Source organism: Chelonoidis abingdonii, chromosome 3 (genome assembly GCF_003597395.2).
Source record: "Chelonoidis abingdonii isolate Lonesome George chromosome 3, CheloAbing_2.0, whole genome shotgun sequence".
Classification (NCBI taxonomy): domain Eukaryota; kingdom Metazoa; phylum Chordata; order Testudines; family Testudinidae; genus Chelonoidis; species Chelonoidis abingdonii.
In genome coordinates this window covers 114,884,160-114,901,557 of record NC_133771.1, presented here as the reverse complement: position 1 = coordinate 114,901,557, position 17,398 = coordinate 114,884,160, and the positions used below count along the sequence as shown (strand labels likewise).

Sequence of the window (17,398 nt, the reverse complement as noted above, 5' to 3'; positions counted from 1 at the left end):
CTAGGGAATGTGTTGAGGGACTCATGAGCTGTGTGTTTTTTTTTTTTTTTTTTTTTAAAGCTCTTGCTGCCACAGGCAGGAAAGAATCAAGTTTGTCCATTAATGTGAATGTATTTCTTCTGTTTTCAACCACTTTTTCCTTTGTTCCTCTCTGCTCTCTTCACGCCTTCCCTGTGTGTCTATCCCTCTGTGTCCTTAGTCCCTCCTCTCTCTCCTGACAGGGCACCTTCAGTGTTGAATTATGCCTGTGCTTCTGTGCAGTAGCTACAGCAGCAGACAATCTGTTGTAGGACTTTCCTGCCTAATAGTTTTTAAACTGTGGAAACATAGGTGGAACATGGAAAATACCAGTATTCCCACCAATCCATAGCATATTACTGTTTGAGTACTGCCAAACATTCAAATGATGTACAAGGGCAGCATACAAGACATGCTGCTGAATGCACCAGGAATATCCTAGCACTGCATTGATTTCAGTGGAATGTTGATGAGTGACAGCAGCACAGCAATTACAGTGGAGGATTAGCAATAAAAGATGAACCCCCAGTAAACACATTGTAAGAAAAGGCAGTTTGGAGACACTGTTTGTATATTTTCTTGTGAACAAGTCCTCTCTGTAGCAATGGACCATTCCCAGAACTTGCAGAAGATTTTGCTTATGGCTTCCTTTATTTGCATGTGAGTAAACAAGAATTCAGTGCCAGGTATTGTGGTGAATAGGAGAATTGGGGATTGAAACAAGGAAACTGATGCCTGGAGTGTGTTCTATGAGTGTGTTAATTTTCTCATTATCTAGTAAAGGCAATGAGTAAGGCTGTCTAGCCATTCCTATACAGGATACCTTTTAGGTTTTCCTAGAATGTATACTGAATCAGGAACTTCTCTTGAAATTGATTATTAGCCTCAGATTGTTCAAAATAAATGAATTAAGCGCTTGTCTATGCTTAAAATGCTACAGCAGCACAGCAGTAGCGCTTCAGTGTAGATGCTACCCGTTGGTGTAGGTAATCTACCTCCCTGAGAGGTAGTAGCTGGGTTGAGGGCAGAATTCTTATGTTGATCTAGCGCTGTCTATATGGGGACTTGGGTTGGCTTAACTATGCAGCTCAGGGGTGTAGATTTTTCAAACCCAGACCAACATAGTTAAACCACCCTAATTTTCTAGTGTAGACCAGGCCTTACAAATTATGAAACTATGTGCTATTTTTGTTTTGCTTTTTGAAATCTTTTTCACTCTCCATGCTTTATGAAAGATTAATAGCACTGCCTAGAGCTAAGCAGAATATGAGCAGCAGGTGCTGTGCTTATTTTCTAGTACAACTGAGAAATGTAGCTCAGTATAAATTGCAGTTTTAAATCAATAGCACCTCCATCTCCCACACTGGAATGGCAGCAGAAACATAGAAATTTTCGATAGCAAGAGCAAAGGTAAGGGGAAATCTTGGTACGGGGTAGTCAATTACTTTTTGTCAGGGTCCTAATTTCTTGGTCAAGATATAGTCAAGGTCCAGACTCCAGAGAAGAAGAAGAAAAAAAAAAAAATTACCCCCGCCTTCCCCGCAATAATGGTGATGATATTAAGTAAATAAAAAGATTTCAGGTCTGTTCAAAAGCATCTGGTGGTCTGGATTTGGCCTGTGGTCCCCCTGTTGGCTACCCTGCCTTAGTAGGTATTGCAGTATTGCTGGGAGGGGAAGATGGGGCCCAGTCAAAGTCAAAACTCTTCATCTCAGCCTGACTCCAGCGGCCCTCCGTGCTCACTTCATTCTTCCCTCTCTCTTTCTTCTCCCCTGCTCTTTCCCTTTCACCGCTCTCCTTCCCTTTTTCTTTCTATTTAGCTAATCTCCTGCTAACTAAACCCCACTCAGATAATTAATAAAAGTTAAAGGAAGGAAAACAGTGTAACTAATGTGACATTTGCCAACCATCACTCTGTTCACTCACTTGTATTGTTATATCTCCTTTCCCCTGTACTTTGTTTTGTCTGTTTAGTTTTGCTCATGAACTGTTGCTTATTCTTCATTTGTACAACCCCTAACACAATGGGATCTTTTTTTCAGTTGGCCCTTATGTGTATCAGCAATACAAATAATAATTAAAGTAAAAGGAGGAAGACCTATTACAATGTGGAAACATCTCTTTACCACAGTACACACTCTCAGGCCCCTGAGAGTCTAGTGGAGCTGTCATGTTGCTGAAGTAATGAATTGGTTCCTGAGGGAAGGTGCTTTTAAAAAAAAGATTGTATAGCTCCTTCTCTACAAGAATGGCATATACGTCCTTGTGTCTGGAGGAATGGCGCTGTGTTGTTGAAGTGTAGAGACTTCTGAATGAAGCAATGAGAGAAATTCCTGATAATGGAGTTCTTACAGGTCTACTTTTCCCAAGTCTCCACAGTGTGGGGGCGTTCATTTCTATTCTCTTGACATATACCCTTGGTTAGATTAGTGATGGGGCACTAGATGTGTGCAGACGCTGCAGCTGAAAGAATGACTGCTAAAACTAAATCATGTCAGTATATTGTCCTTGAGAATATTTATCATGTGGCAAACATATGTTTTCATGATATATCTGCCATGCATAATATGACCTTTCATACAAGTGTAGCGTCTGTGTTTCTTTCAAATTTGATCCATTAGATCTTTATTTCAGCACCATGACCATGGAGGAGCTTCTAACTTCACTGCAGAAGAAATGTCGAACTGAATGTGAGGAAGCTCATCGGCAGCTTGTGTGTGCTCTCAATGGTTTAGCTGGTATCCATATCATTAAAGGTAAAAGCTTGATTCTGTTATCACACTGGTGTAATTCAAGTGCAAGTCCATTTAGTTGCACTATGTAAAACTGGTGCAGATGAGGTGAATTAGGGCCATTATTTTCTCACTTTTGTTAGGGCTATGACAGTGGCTACTGTGATAGATACAATCAACACTTGGAATATCCAAAGATTCTTCTTCGAGTGCTTGCTCATATCCATTCCAATTAGGTGTGTGTGCGCTGCATGCACGAGCATCGGAAGATTTATATCCTAGCAACACTCGGTGGGTTGGCTGAGGTGCCCCCTAGAGTGGCACCCTTATGGTGCCGGATATGTGCCCATGCTGACCCAGTGCCCCCTCAGTTCCTTCTTATCTCCTGTGATGGTCATTGGAACTGTGAAGTGCGGCATAGCTGATCTCCACTTCCCTAGCTCTTTGCTCTGTAGATAGTTATTGTAGTGTAGTTGTTAGTAGTTTCTAGTTGTAGTTAGTAGTAGTTTTTGTAGTTGGTGTATATAGTAACTGGAGGTAAGGGGCTTCTCCCCTTCCCTTTTTATCAGTACTGGGCCCATGCCTAGGTCTCCAGGTTTCAAACCTTGCCCACCTGCCTCAAGCCAATGCCTACGAGAGACCCCCCACAACTCCTGTCTGAAGTGCCTGGGGGAATCCCATCAATCAAATAAGTGCCACATTTGTAAGGCATTCAAGCCTCGGACAAAAAAGGAGCGAGACTTTCATTTGAAGCAGCTCCTCGTAGAAGCAGCACTTAGCCCTATGCCCTCTGCCCTGCGCTGAGACCTGGCGCCGTTGGTCTGAAGTGCGCCTCCGGCACCGGATCAACCCAGCACCAGCAAAGACTCCCAGCACTGGACGTCTCTGGTACCATTACTAGCGCGGCATTGCTGGCTGTCTCCGGGAGCCAAGAAGCAGCACAAGCAACCTGCTGCTCCTGTACAGTTGCCGGCACTGCCTATGCCCCCCTTGGAGCAGCATCCCATGCCGGACCACCCCGTGAAGGCTCCAACTCCGGCACTGTCGATTCCGGGGCTGCAAGCGCCGTTGAGTCCGGTGCACATAAGCTCCCTGGTGCGCACCGTGGTCGATCTCAGCCTGCCTTCCACCCCTGAGACTTTCTCCACTGCTCACGACCCTGATTGCATTCACCGAGTTGGGACCATCACAAACTTCGGTACAGCCGGTGCGGGCTGTTCCATCGATAGGGAAGACCTCCATGATGCGCCCTCCATCACAGAGCGAGAAGGATCGGCACCGATCTTAGTCCCAGACCAGGTCACGGTCCTGATCCGGGCGCTGATCTCCTCCATGGCACCGCTCGCAGTCCTGGCACTGATCACGATCTCGGCACCAGTCGTACTTGCGGCGCCGCTCTGCCTCAAGATCTCCTTCCTGGTACGGTCAGTACCAGTCCAGCTCCTGGCACCGATCCTGGCACCAATCTCCTCAGAGTCGTTCCCAGTGCCACTCCTCCCGTAGATCTTCGAGGTCCAGATCTGCCTCTCAGCACCAATACTACTGTTGCTCCCGGTTCAGGTAGCGGTACCACTTGAAACTGTGGCGCCGATCTCCATCTCCACGGCACAAGCCAACAACACAGGACAGTGCAATCCAACATGAGCGATAGGCTCCGCCTTGGTCTTCTCGCCCCAACTCGAGGTCATCCCAAGTGGAGAGTGGCTACTGCGTCCATGAGCAAGAGGCGGACAGAGCTAGCCAATGGCAAAACGAAGGACAGGATCCTGCTCAGGGACTCCCACAATAGTGCTTTTGGACCCCTTGGGCATACCATCAGGCCCAAGGTGTCACATTGGGAGCTTCTCGTTCTGCTCACTCAGAACCTCGGGTCCCGGAGGCCACTGTCAGTCGCGCCCCCCGTACCCACTCCGGGGGCTTGGAGGCAACAGCCCTACCTTCAACTCAGGCCCATGCCCCTAGCATGGAGGACCTAGGGCAGCCAGACTCCCTCCAGCAAGACTTGCCCCAGGACCTATTAGTCCTGGGCGTATCCTCCTCGTCCTCGCCTGACGAGATGGTGGTAGGCAGGCCCTCCTCTGGCCCACCACCTATAGACTTCTGTGCGCACCAAGACTTGCTTCGTAGGGTGGAACATAACATGAACCTCCAGGTGGAGGATGTGGTGGAGGTCGAGGATTGGGTGGTGGACATTTTATCTGCCGATGCCCCCACGTGTATATCCTTGCCGTTTATTCGGACCCTCCAGGCTAATGCCAATACAATCTAACAGTCTCCGGTGTCTCTTTCTCCTACTGCCAAGGGGGTGGAGAGGAAGTACTTTGTCCCTTCCAAAGACTGAGTACTTGTACATTCACCCTCAGCTGTGCTCCCTCGTTGTGCAGTCAGTTAATGAAAGGGAAAGACACGGTCAACAGGCTCCTGCTCCTAAATCCAAGGACTTTAGACACCTGGATTTATTTGGGCACAAGATCTGTTTGACTGGCTGCCTACAACTTAGGGTGGCTAACCAGTAGGCCCTCTTGAGCCGGTATAATTATAATACCTGGAACTTGATGGGAGGAGGGCAAGAAAGTAGTCAGGACATCCTTGCAGGCTTCGATGGATGCAACAGACTCGGCGGCTAGGACTCTAGCCTCGGACGTAGCTATGCACCGCATCTCGTGGCTGCAGGTGTCCGGTCTTCCACCGAAGCTGCAGCAAACAATTCAAGACCTGCCCTTTGATGACCAGGGGCTATTTTCAGACAAAAGTGACTCCAGAGTCTGAAGGATAACCAGGCCATCATGTACTCATTGAGCATGCATACCCCAGTGATGCAACGTAGGCCCTTCCGACCCCAACCACAGCGCACCTACCCTAACCCTCAGCCGAGACAGGACTTCTCTAGAAGACGCGGCCACAGTGGTAGGAGGAGACAATCTAGTCCTCAGATGGGCCAGAACCAGGGCCGCCTCCCCCCCAAACCATCGGCGGGGCCCAAGCAAAACTTTTGAAGGTGCGCCCAAGGGTGGAGCACCATTCTCCTTTCAGGATCCTTTCCCACCTTTCACAAACCGCCTTTCCTATTTCCTCCCTGTGTGGTCCCGCATAACGTCAGACTGCTGGGTCCTACACACGGTGGAAAGTGGATACCGACTTCAATGTGTTTTGTCCCCCACTTCCCACCCTCCCTCCCCGTCCCCCTTCAGGGAGCCCTCTTACATGCATCGCCTTTTACAGGAGGTGCAGATGCTTCTGGCTATCGGAGTTATAGAGAAGGTTCCAAGGGAACTGAGGGGCAGGGGGTTTTACTCTCGCTATTTCCTAATCCCCAAAGCAAAGAGGGGACTGTGGCCAATTCTGAATCTGCGCGGTAAAGTTGAAATTCTGCATGGTTTCCTTGGGGTCCATTATCCCTTCCCTGGATCCTGGAGATTGGTACGCTGCCCTTGACACAAGGGACATGTACTTCCACATAGCCATCTACCCACCACACAGGCGCTTCCTTCGCTTTGTGGTCAGTCAACGACACTTCCAGTTTACCATCCTCCCCTTCGGCCTATCCACGGCACCAAGGGTATTTACAAAGTGTATGGCTGTCGTAGCTGCCTCACTTCATCAACATCAGATCCAAGTGTTTCCGTACCTTGACGACTGGCTCATTTGGGGTCGCTCCGAGCTCCAGGTGCAATCTCATGTTTAGTTCACCGTGAGCTTGTTCAGATAGCTGTGCCTGCTGCTCAATGTCAAAGTTCATTTTGCAGCCGACCCAGAGAATAGACTTCATTGGAGCAGTCCTGGATTCAAATGTTGCTCAGGCGTGCCTACCGCTTGCCCGCTTCCAGTCCATGGCGAACATTATCTATGGTCTCCAAAGCTTCCCGACCTCAACAGCATGCACATGCCTCCGTCTACTGGAACACATGGCGTCTTGCACCTTTGTGACCAGACATGCTAGACTACGCCTCAGTCTAACATCAAGGCCAAGACAATTTAGACACGGTGCTCACAGTAATAAATAAGATATCTCCATTAATATTTATTATATCTCCTAGAACTGGAAAGGAGCTTGAAAGGTCATCGAGTCCAGCCCCCTGCCTTCACTAGCAGGACCAAGTACTGATTTTGCCCCAGATCCCTAAGTGGTCCCCTCAAGGATTGAACTCACAACCCTGGGTTTAGCAGGCCAATGCTCAAACCACTGAGCTATCCCTGCCCCCTAGTACTGACAGAAGTCTTAACCTCCCCGGCTTGGTGGCTGAACCCCAACTTCATATGCGGGGGGATGCCATTCCATGCCCCACAGCCCTCCCTAGTCCTAACCACGGTCGCATCATCTCTGGGCTGGGGCACTCACCTTGCATACTTCCGCACACAGGGCCTTTGGTTCATACAAGAGAGAACGCTCCACATCACCATACGGTAACTGAGAGCAGTACACCTGGCGTGTCAGGTGTTCCGCAAACACCTTCAGGGCCACTGTGCTGCAGTCTTCACTGACAACAAAGCGGTCATGTTTTACATCAACAAGTAAGGAGAAGCGCGATCATCCCGCCTCTGTCAGGACACCATTCGCCTGTGGGAATTCTGCATAGCCCACTTGGTTGACCTGGTGGTGTCGTTTCTCCCGAGAGTCCAAAAGACCTTGGCAGATTACCTCAGCAGGTCCTTCCTGGCTCACGAGTGGTCGATTCGACTGGACGTTATCCATTCTGTTTTCCAGAAGTGGGGGTTTTCCCACATAGACCTTTTCACCTCTCGCAAGAATCGGAAGTGCTAGGTGTTCTTCTTCGAGTGCTGTCCCTGTGGGTGCTCCACTCTAGGTGACGGTGCGTTCCGGCGCCGTTGATCGGAGATTTTTGGTAGCAGTGCCTGGTTGGGACGCATGCACTCAGTTGGTATCTCCCGTCTTGTTGGAACCTTCCTGAGTGCGTGCACTCCACACCCACCTCAGTTCCTTCTCAACTGTCCTCGGCCAAAGACGGGACTTGGGGCAGTGCTGCCTTCTCTTCCCTGGTCTCTATAGGAAACAGTAACAAAGAACATAGAAATAATTATTAGTTACATCCCAGTTGTTTCCCTTCCTTTAGTGTAGTTACATAGCTAGCTAGTTAGTTAAAAAAAAAAAAAAATCCCTCGGGCTTGTCTCCCATTGAGACACTCTCCTTGGCCATCTCTCATTCATAATGCCAGGAGCTTCAGGATTCAAAAGGTGTATTTCCTGCCAGGAATCCATGCCACGGACAGGTGGGCACTCATACTGTGTGAAGTGCTTCGGGGACACTCACGTCCCTGTGAAGTGCCTCCCTTGCGGCCGCGGAGCCAGCAGCGCGCGCCTCCTGGGCTCCGCAAACGGCCATGGTGCTGGCAGCCCAATTCTCCCCTTCAGGGAGAAGAACGTTGGCACCGAGGCTATCTTCCACCCGGGCACCAGTAGCAGACCCCCTGCAGGGCACCTCCAAGCAGTCTGCAGCACTACTGTCACTTGCACTTTCTCCTGCTAATGAGCTAGAGCAGAGAGCAGGCTCAGCTCAGCCCAGGGAGCAGGAGCAACAGTTTCTCACTCACTGTGATCTTTCAGTGCCACCTGAGCCTCACTCTCCACTCCTAGGTACACAGGGCTCATTTTTTGAACCGCCGCTCTCTCCACCTGAACTGGTTTTCACTGACGGTGAACTTGATTTACAGCAACAAGTGGAATTCTCCCCTTCTGGTTCGCCTCCACAGGCACCTCTGCCACCTCAGGTCACGGCTCAGGGCCACCAGCCTCAGTTTCCCTAGTTTGCCCCCCTATGGGCGACACCTGGGTTCTCCTACTCTATGCCTTGGCCTCAGTGGTACCCTTGGCAACATCCTCCTACTAGTCATCCTCCTTGTGTGCATCAGTCTCCTGCTCCGTCCACTTCTAAGCTGCCTGAGCCCCCTCCTGAGTATGCAAGTTGCGCCATATCCTTAACTCTCCATTAGCACTGGAAGGAGCCCTCTTCCCTCCACCTCCATGGGCCGGGGACGACTGTAAACAATTTCAAGAACTTTTCAGGAGAGTGGCACTCAGTCAAGATATCCCCTTTCAAGAGGTTCAGGAGATGCAACACAGACTCCTCAGAATCCTTCAACCGTCTGCACCCTCAAAAATCGCGCTTCCTATAAACGTAGCACTCCTGGAGCCGGCTGACACACTCTGGCAAACCCCAGCGTCTTTAGTACCAACTTGCAAAAAGGCCGAACGTAAATACTATGTCCCTGCTAAGGACGCTGACTTCCTATTTTTTTCATCCACCACCGAACTCCCTTGTCATGGATGCAGTTGCACAGAGTACAAAACAGTCACAATATCGACCCACCCTGCAAGACAAGAACCTTAGACGCCTTGACGTCTTGGGCCGCAAGGTTTATATGTCCTCCACACTACAAATCAGAATTGCAAACTATTCTGCTCCCCTTGCCAGTTACGACTTTGATAATTACACTAAACTTTTGAATTTGCCTCCTACATTCCAGAGGATATGAGAGCAGACTTCAGCTGACCCTCAGTCAGGATTGATTTGATTTCCAGAACAGTCCTACAGGCATCTCTAGACACGGCAGACACAGCAACCTGTACAACTGCAATTGCTGTGGTTATGCGCAGATCCTCATGGCTCTCTGCATCTGGCATCCCCAAAGAACTGCAGACCAAAGTGGAGGATCTCCCTTTTGATAAGGACAAACTTCCTCCTACCCTTCCCTGTCCCTCTTCAGGGACCTTTCTCATGACCACTTACTTCGCACAGAAGTGGTGCATCTTCTACAACTAGGTGCAGTGGAACCTGTGCCGACGCAAAATCAAGGGACAGGTTTCTACTCCCATTACTTTCTAACTCAGAAAAAGACCGGAGGATGGAGGTCTATACTAGATCTACGCCGACTGAACAAATTCATGAGGATACAAAGATTCAAGATAGTCACACTGGGCACAGTAATACCTGCTCTGGATCAAGGGGACTGGTTCAAAGCCCTTGACCTATAGCATGTTTATTTTCATATATCAATTCATCCAGCTCACAGACGCTTCCTAAGATTCACAGTCGGTCACGACCATTTTCAATACAGAGTTTCTTCCTTTCGGACCCGCCACAGCACCGAAAGTTTTTTTCCAAGACTCTAGCCGTGGTCATGTCTCACCTCCGCAAACACGGGTTCACGCTGTTCCCGTATCTGGATGATTGCCTTATCAAGGGCAGCTCCTATGACGAGACACTTCAAGCTACCCATTTCGCCATCTCCATCTTTCATAGCCTAGGCCTCCAAATAAACATCCAGAAATCCACTCTGACACCTAAACAGCAGATCGAGTTCATTGGAGCTCATCTTGACTCAATCCAGAGCAGGGCCTCGCTCCCATATCACAATTCCTCACTATCACGCAGCTCAAACGCATGCTCTCTATTCGTCCCAGGACACTGGCAAGACTTTGCCTACAGCTCTTTGGTCACATGGCAGCCACCACCTTCGTGGTTCACCACGCCAGGCTACACATGGGATGTCTCCAGAGCTGGCTCATTTCCAATTTCAAACCCAACAGATACACCGTAGGGATGCTGCTAACTCCTCCCAATGTTATAGCTTCCTAGCATTGGTAAACAAGTCCAGAAAACCTCTGCATAAGGGTTTCCTTCCAGCAATGTTCCCCAACGCTCATGCTCACCACGGACGCTTCCCTAATCGGTTAGGGAGCACACCTAGGGCGGCACAGGGCACAAGGCCGGTGGTCCGCATCAGAGACGCACCTACACATAAATCTCTTAGAGCTCAGAGCAGTGAGGCCAGCATGCCTTCTCTTTCTTCCCCTCATAAAAGAACAAATCTCTTTGGGCCTTAAAAGACAACATAAAATGCATGTACTACATAAACAGGCAAGAGGGAACCCGATCACATTCCCTTTGCATGGAAGCAATTCATCTATGGAATTGGTGCATACAGCATTGAATACAAATCATCGCTTCCTACCTACCAGGCTGCCACAACACTACTGCAGACGCACTCAGCAGGCACTTCCTGACAGAATGCGAATGGGAACTGCACCCCGCAGTACTCCAGCAGCTCTTCTCCCTCTGGGGCACCTCGTCAATAGAGTTCTTTGCTACAACCCAGAATCGAAAATGTTCCGTTTTGCTCCAGAGCGGGACTCGGGACTGCATCCCTAGGAGATGCATTCCTCATCCCATGGAACAACTCCCTCCTGTACGCCTTCCTCCAATCCCTCTGTTACACGGGGTTCTTTGGAAGATTGCAGATGGCAAGGCCTGGGTCATCCTTATTGCCCCGGCTTGGCCAAGACAGATGTGGTATCTCTACCTACTCTGCATATCCTCCCGTCACGCACGGGCTCTCCCCAACGAACCAGACCACGTTTCCCAGGACAACGGACAGGTTCTTCACCCCAGCTCCAAAAGCTCCACCTCACAGCCTGGTTCCTTCATGGTTCGAAACCCATGAACTAGCCTGTTCCGAGCAAGTCCAATATGTCCTCCTGCACAGTAGGAAAGACTCCACTCATAAAACCTACCTGCAGAAGTGGAAACGTTTCGCCCGCTGGTGCTCACGTAATCACTTAGCACTCAATAACCTGACCCTCCCTAACATTCTAGAATACCTCCTGAAACTAAAACAGGAAGGACTTTTGCTCAGCTCCATCAAAATGCACCTGGCGGCGCTTACCGCCTTCCATGACCTATTAGACAGTTATTCATCCTTTACCCACTCCACCATAAAACACTTTCTCACTGGCCTGCAAAATCTCTACCCTGAAATTTACCCAAAAGCGGCTGCATGGAATCTTAACCTTGTTCTTCATGCTCTCATGAAACCTCCATTTGAGGCCTTGGCTACCTCCTCTCATCTTCATATGTCCAAGAAGGTGGCTTTCTTGGTTGCCATAACATCAGCAGGGAGAGTTGGTGAAATGAGCACCCTGATGGCCCACCCTCCCTACACAATCTTCTCCAAAGACAAAGTCACTTTGAGACCACATCCTGAATTTCTTCCTAAGGTGGTATCGACCTTCCACCTCAACCAACCTAAATACTTACCTACTTTCTATCCCAAACCTCACAAGACTCCGCAGGAGGCAACCCTGCATACTCTCAACGTCAGGCGAGCAATCATCTTTTGTTTAGACAGGACCAAACCATTTCTGAGTCCCCACGACTCTTTGTTTCCATTACCAAAAGATCGAAAGGTACGGCTATCTCTAAACAACATCTATCCAAGTGGATCTCTGACTGCATCAGATCCTGTTACCATGCGCAAAATCTTCAACCACCCAAAGGCATTAGAACTCCATTCCACTCGAGCCATGTCGACATCCGTTGCCTTCCTACATGACGTACCCATTTCTGACATCTGTAAAGCGGCTATGGGGTCATCTGAACACAAGTTTGCAAAACGCTATGCTCTCACGCAAGACACCACTGCAGACACCATAGTAGACCATACAGTACTATCTACAGTACTCACTGCTGCATCTCCAAAGTCTCACCAACCATAGTGGGTACTGCTACACATTCACTTAGAGTGGAGCACCCACAGGGACAGCACTCAAAGAAGAAGAGAAAGTTACTCACCTTGCAGTAACTGAGGTTCCTCGAGATGTGTGTGTCCCTGTGGGTGCTCCACTCCCTGCCCTCCTCCCCTCTATTCTCCACGGTAGAGAAGGAACTGAGGAAGGTGTGGGGCACACGCACTCAGGAAGATTCCAACGAGACGGGAGATACCAACTGAGTGCGTGTGTCCCAACCAGGCACTGCTACCGAAAATCTCTGATCAACGGTGCCAGGACGCACCGTCACCTAGAGTGGAGCACCCACAGGGGGACACATCTCGAAGAACCTCAGTTACTGCAATGTGAGTAACTTTCTCTTCTGCTCTCTCCAGGAGTGCTCCCCGGGCTCCCTATTGGACACCTTCCTGATGCCGTGGAAAGACCATCTGTTCTATGCCTTTCCTCCATTCCCATTAGTTCACAAGTTCCTTCTCAGATTGCAAAGAGACGAGGACTGTTTAATCTTGATCGTCCTGGTGTGGCCCAGGCAACAATGGTACACCACTCTCCTCGATCTGTCAGTGACCACACTAATTCCACTCCTATTGTGGCCAGAAATGATCACTCAGGAGCATGGCCGACTGTGTCATCTGGACCTGCAGTCCCTCCGTCTCACAGTATGGATGCTGCATGGCTAACTCAGTCTGAGCTGCGTTGCTCCCACTCGGTGCAGCACATACTCTTGGGTAGCAGAAAACCCTCTGCTAGGTCCACGTATCTGGCCAAGTGGAAGCGTTTCTCCTGCTGACGTGCCCTGAGCAATACTGCCTCTCTGGAGATGCCAGTACCTACCATCCTAGATTATCTCTTGTCCTTGAAACAGCAAGGCCTAACAGTTTCATCCATCGGAGTACACCTGGCAGCATTTTGGCCTTCTACCTGGGTGAAAATGGGCACGCAGTTTTCTCCAATCCCATGGTCAGCAGGTTCCTCAAGTGATTGGAATGTCTGTACCCCCAAATTTGGCATCCGGCCCCTACGTAGGACCTCAGCCTGGTCCTGTCCAGGCTCATGGGTGCCCCATTCGAGCCAATGGTCACTTACTCGCTTCTGTACCTTTCCTGGAAAACAGCTTTCCTTGTCACACAGGACTCTCTCCTGAGAAAGGTGATGACTAGAGGCCGGAGACCTAAGAAGGGTGAGAGACGGAATCAGAGATGCAATTACCTCTGGAATTGTGACAGCTACATCAAAGGTTTTGTGCAGGGAATAGAACTGCAAACATGTACCTAGCAAAGAGCGGCACAATGCTGGAAGTATGTGTGGTGCTCTAATTTATCACAAAGGTTTTTTGTCCTTTGCACATTCATTCCAGTCACTAAACTTTGCTCCTTTGATCTATCGGTCAGTGAAATCTTTGGCTTCTTCCCTAGAATATTATGACGTTATTAAAATGTTTAAAATACTACATAAAATGAGACACACAAAGCTTCAATAACACATTTCACTTTCAATATTATATAACATATGGATGCTTTTGCAACATTGTTTTTAAATGGTAATAGATTTTAATGGCATCAATAGCAAGGATTGATACTGCCATTTGAAGTTGAAGGTACAAAAGATAACCAATTTGATAGCAGTGATGACAGCACTTTCCGCTCCCAAGTCTGGAGCAATTGCTGTGTACACAGAGAATGTGAGAAATACAAGAAGTTATTATGTTGTTGCCATTGCAAATACTGTTTAGTTGAAGGAATATTAGCATATAAATGGCAGTGTAGATTCCAGTTGAATCAGTGTGGGGGTTCTGAGAGTTCTAATCAGAAATCTGAAAAATGAAGCAAGGAAAAATAATTGTGTGAATCTGTTACCAAGTAGCATAATTTATTTAGATGCTTAGTTCTAAATGTTCACAGCAAAAGTACAGCTGGTTTGGTTTTTTTGCCAAGTGATCCTTGTTAAAACTAATGAGTTGCGTGGAATTGTACCCCTCGCCCCTTTGTTTTAAAAGTGAGTACTAATACTGTAACGATCTCTTGTGAATGAATATATAAGGATAAGAATACATTTTGTTGAGTTCCTTCCCACTTGCATCTATTAGTCGGATGTTGTCCTGGTGATTACCAGTGAACTCTAAAGTGTGTAGTGAAGTGTACTATGTTTTGTAACACCTAGTAGTTCAGATAAATCAAATCACATAATGTCATTTTCAGTTAAGCTACGTTAACTTCAACAGTCTCTTCAGTTTACCTGTTCTTCTCTCAATAAAGCTTTTACTAGACTAGTGGCTCTCAACCTTTCCAGACTACTGTACCCCTTTCAGGAATCTGATTTGTCTCGTGTACTCCCAAGTTTCATCTAATTTAAAAACTACTTGCTTTCAAAATCAGACATAAAAATACAGAAGTGTCACTGCACACCTGTTACTGAAAAATTGCTTACTTTCTCACTTTTACCATATAATTATAAAATAAATCAACTGGAATATAAATATTGTACTTACATTTCAGTGTATAAAATATTGAGCAGTATGAACGAGTAATTGTATGAAATTTTAGTTTATACTGACAACACTAGTGTTTTTTATGTTGCCTGTTGTAAAACTAGTCAAATATCTAGATAAGTTGATGTACCCCCTGGAAGATCTCTGCGTACTCCCTGAGGTACATGTACCCCTGGTTGAGAACCACTGTACTAGACAACTTCCCCACCCTGTAACTTGCTACCACTTTTCAAGATATTTGGAACTAGAAAAGGGCTTTCACCATTATCTTACTGTCCACCCATACATTTTTACGTCCCATGGACCACCACACTCATTCAAAAGTTTTCCCAGACTATTAATTTGGTTACCTATCTTCTGTTTATTGTTGGAGTTGAAGAAAGCATACATAATTGTGTTTTTTATGATTTACAAATATAGCTTCAAGTAAATAACAGTTACCTTCTTCCTCAAGGTGCACATGGCCTCTTAAACTATAATTCCACTCTGAAAAGTGATTGTGAAAATGGCACAAGAGAGGGTGAATAATGGATTTTTTTCGTTTGGTGGCAATTCTAAAAATCAAAAATATTTTGTTAAATAAAAATGATTTAGTGGGTCAAAATAAAACATTGTGACTGCAGGCATTTTGACAAAAGCAGAGGACTAGATTCACAAAAAGGTCAGTGGGGAGAATGTGGGGAGGTGACTTCCTTTAAAACCTTTTGCCCTGGGGTTAGGGAATGCATCTGGGATGCAGGAAACATGAGTTGAAATTCCTCCCTCTACTTTATGTGGAGAAGGGGTTTGAACATGGGTCTCCCATATTGCAGGAGAATGCTCTAGCTATTAGGCTATGGGACATTGTGGTATGTATTTTTCTCAATCTCTCCTGTTAAACCTGTTCCACTTTTTATAAATAATTAAATAGCCATTGGAGCAGAGCCATTGAAACTGAGTCTCCCACTTCCTAACCACCAGCTATAGAATCATTCTCATTCTTTCCCTGCCCCAATGACTATTCATTGTTGTTGATAGTTGCGATTCATAGTCATGAACTGGCAAATTCTGCATTCAGTTGCACTAGTGCAGTGGGTGTTGTAATCAATGGGTTTGCATTAAGGCTGAATTTGAAGTTTGAAAATATGGCATGCAGAATTCTGCTTGACTCTGAACCCATCCTATGTTTACTGGTCTGACAATTGCAAAAATCATGTTTAACTTGGAAACAGACTGTTTGCTCTGGAAGTCATTGAGAAACAATAAACATGGTACCCCATAATGCCATTCTTAGATTCACTTTTCAGAGTAGAATTCCACTATGTTGGGTAAAACATTCTTCTTCAATTGCTGTTTTAAAATAGGCAATTTACAACTACCAAGAAATCAGCAAGTAAATAGTAGATGGTCCCTCTGAAGGCATCTTACATATGTTAGAGATGATGGCCATTTGTGGCCACTTGGAGGTAGAAATCATGTTGTGTTTGGTTCTAAATGGATTTGAATTCTTCAGATGAATATGCATTGGCAGCAGACCTGTACAGAGAGGTGTTGCGTTCCTCTGAAGAGCACAAAGAAAAGCTCAAAACAGATTCGTTGCAAGTGAGTATGCATTTACGTTCATATGCATTTTTTAAATAAACATATCAACATGTACTTGACTGTTCAGTTAAATTTCTTATGCAGCCATTTCTCATAGGGGCTTGCCAAAGGGACACTGTTAACTTGTTCTGTCTTCAAATATAACATACTCTAAACCAGTGGTTTTCAAACTGCAGGTCGGGAGCCAGTACTGAGTCTCAGAAAGGTCGCGGTGGCTCTGGTCAGTCCCATCAGCAGTGCTGCCCGGCTAAGGCAGGCTAGTTTCTACCTGTTCTGACACCGCACTGCTCTCCAAAAGCGACCTGCAGCAGGTCTGGCTCCTAGGCGGGGGGCCCACAGGGCTCTATGCTCTGCCCCCACCCTGAGCAATGGCTCCACTGCAGGGGGGAGGGGGGTCCGTGTAGGCGAGAACCACATGGAGCCGCTTGCACGCTTCCACCTAGGAGCTGGACCTGCTGCTGGCCACTTCCGGGGTGCAGCATGGTCTTTGGTGCCTGGAGAGGCAGGAAGCCTGCCTTAGTGCCCTTGCTGTGCTGCCTACTGGGAGCTGCCTGAGGTAAGCCCTGACCAAACCCGGAGCCCCTTCCTGCACCTCAAACCCCTCATCCCGGCCCCACTCCAGAGCCTGCACCACCAGCCCGGAACCCTGACCTACTCCCACACCCCAAACCCCTGCCCCAGCCCAGAGCCCCCTCCCACACCCTGAACCCCTCATTCCCAGCTCTGTTGGGTTGCAGGCATCAACAATTTTCTTCAACTGGGTCCTCGGGGAAAAAAACTTTAAAAACCACTGCTCTAAACATTGTGATCTATCAAAAAAGTCCAGTGAACTACAGATTTCTTGTTTTAAGCCACCATAGCGTAACAACAAATTTTTGTAAAGCCTTGCCTCTAATTTTTAGTGATGCACCAAAAAAACAATGTGAGCTCCACCTGCTGGTCTACAATAGAATTTAACAAGCTGTAATGCTGGAGTCTTGCATATCACTGTTAATATCAGTGGTACTAGAGTACAGGCAGAGAAATAGACAAAAGGCAGCTGCGGTGGTTCCTGGA

At 47.5% G+C, this 17,398-nt stretch overlaps 1 protein-coding gene across 6 annotated transcripts in view; it reads left to right on the top strand.

Moving 5' to 3' along the window:
* SHPRH (SNF2 histone linker PHD RING helicase) overlaps window positions 1-17,398 on the top strand; it is a 130,446-nt gene that overhangs the window by 56,593 nt on the left and 56,455 nt on the right. For all 6 annotated transcript variants that reach the window (XR_012655560.1, XM_075064025.1, XM_032794597.2 and 3 more), the window contains 2 exons: window positions 2,653-2,774; window positions 16,254-16,342. Coding sequence is in view for 5 of the 6 variants with exons in the window: in XM_075064025.1 (XP_074920126.1) it covers window positions 2,653-2,774; window positions 16,254-16,342 (211 nt within the window). In the remaining variant the exon portion in view is untranslated. The remainder of the gene's footprint in view (window positions 1-2,652; window positions 2,775-16,253; window positions 16,343-17,398) is intronic.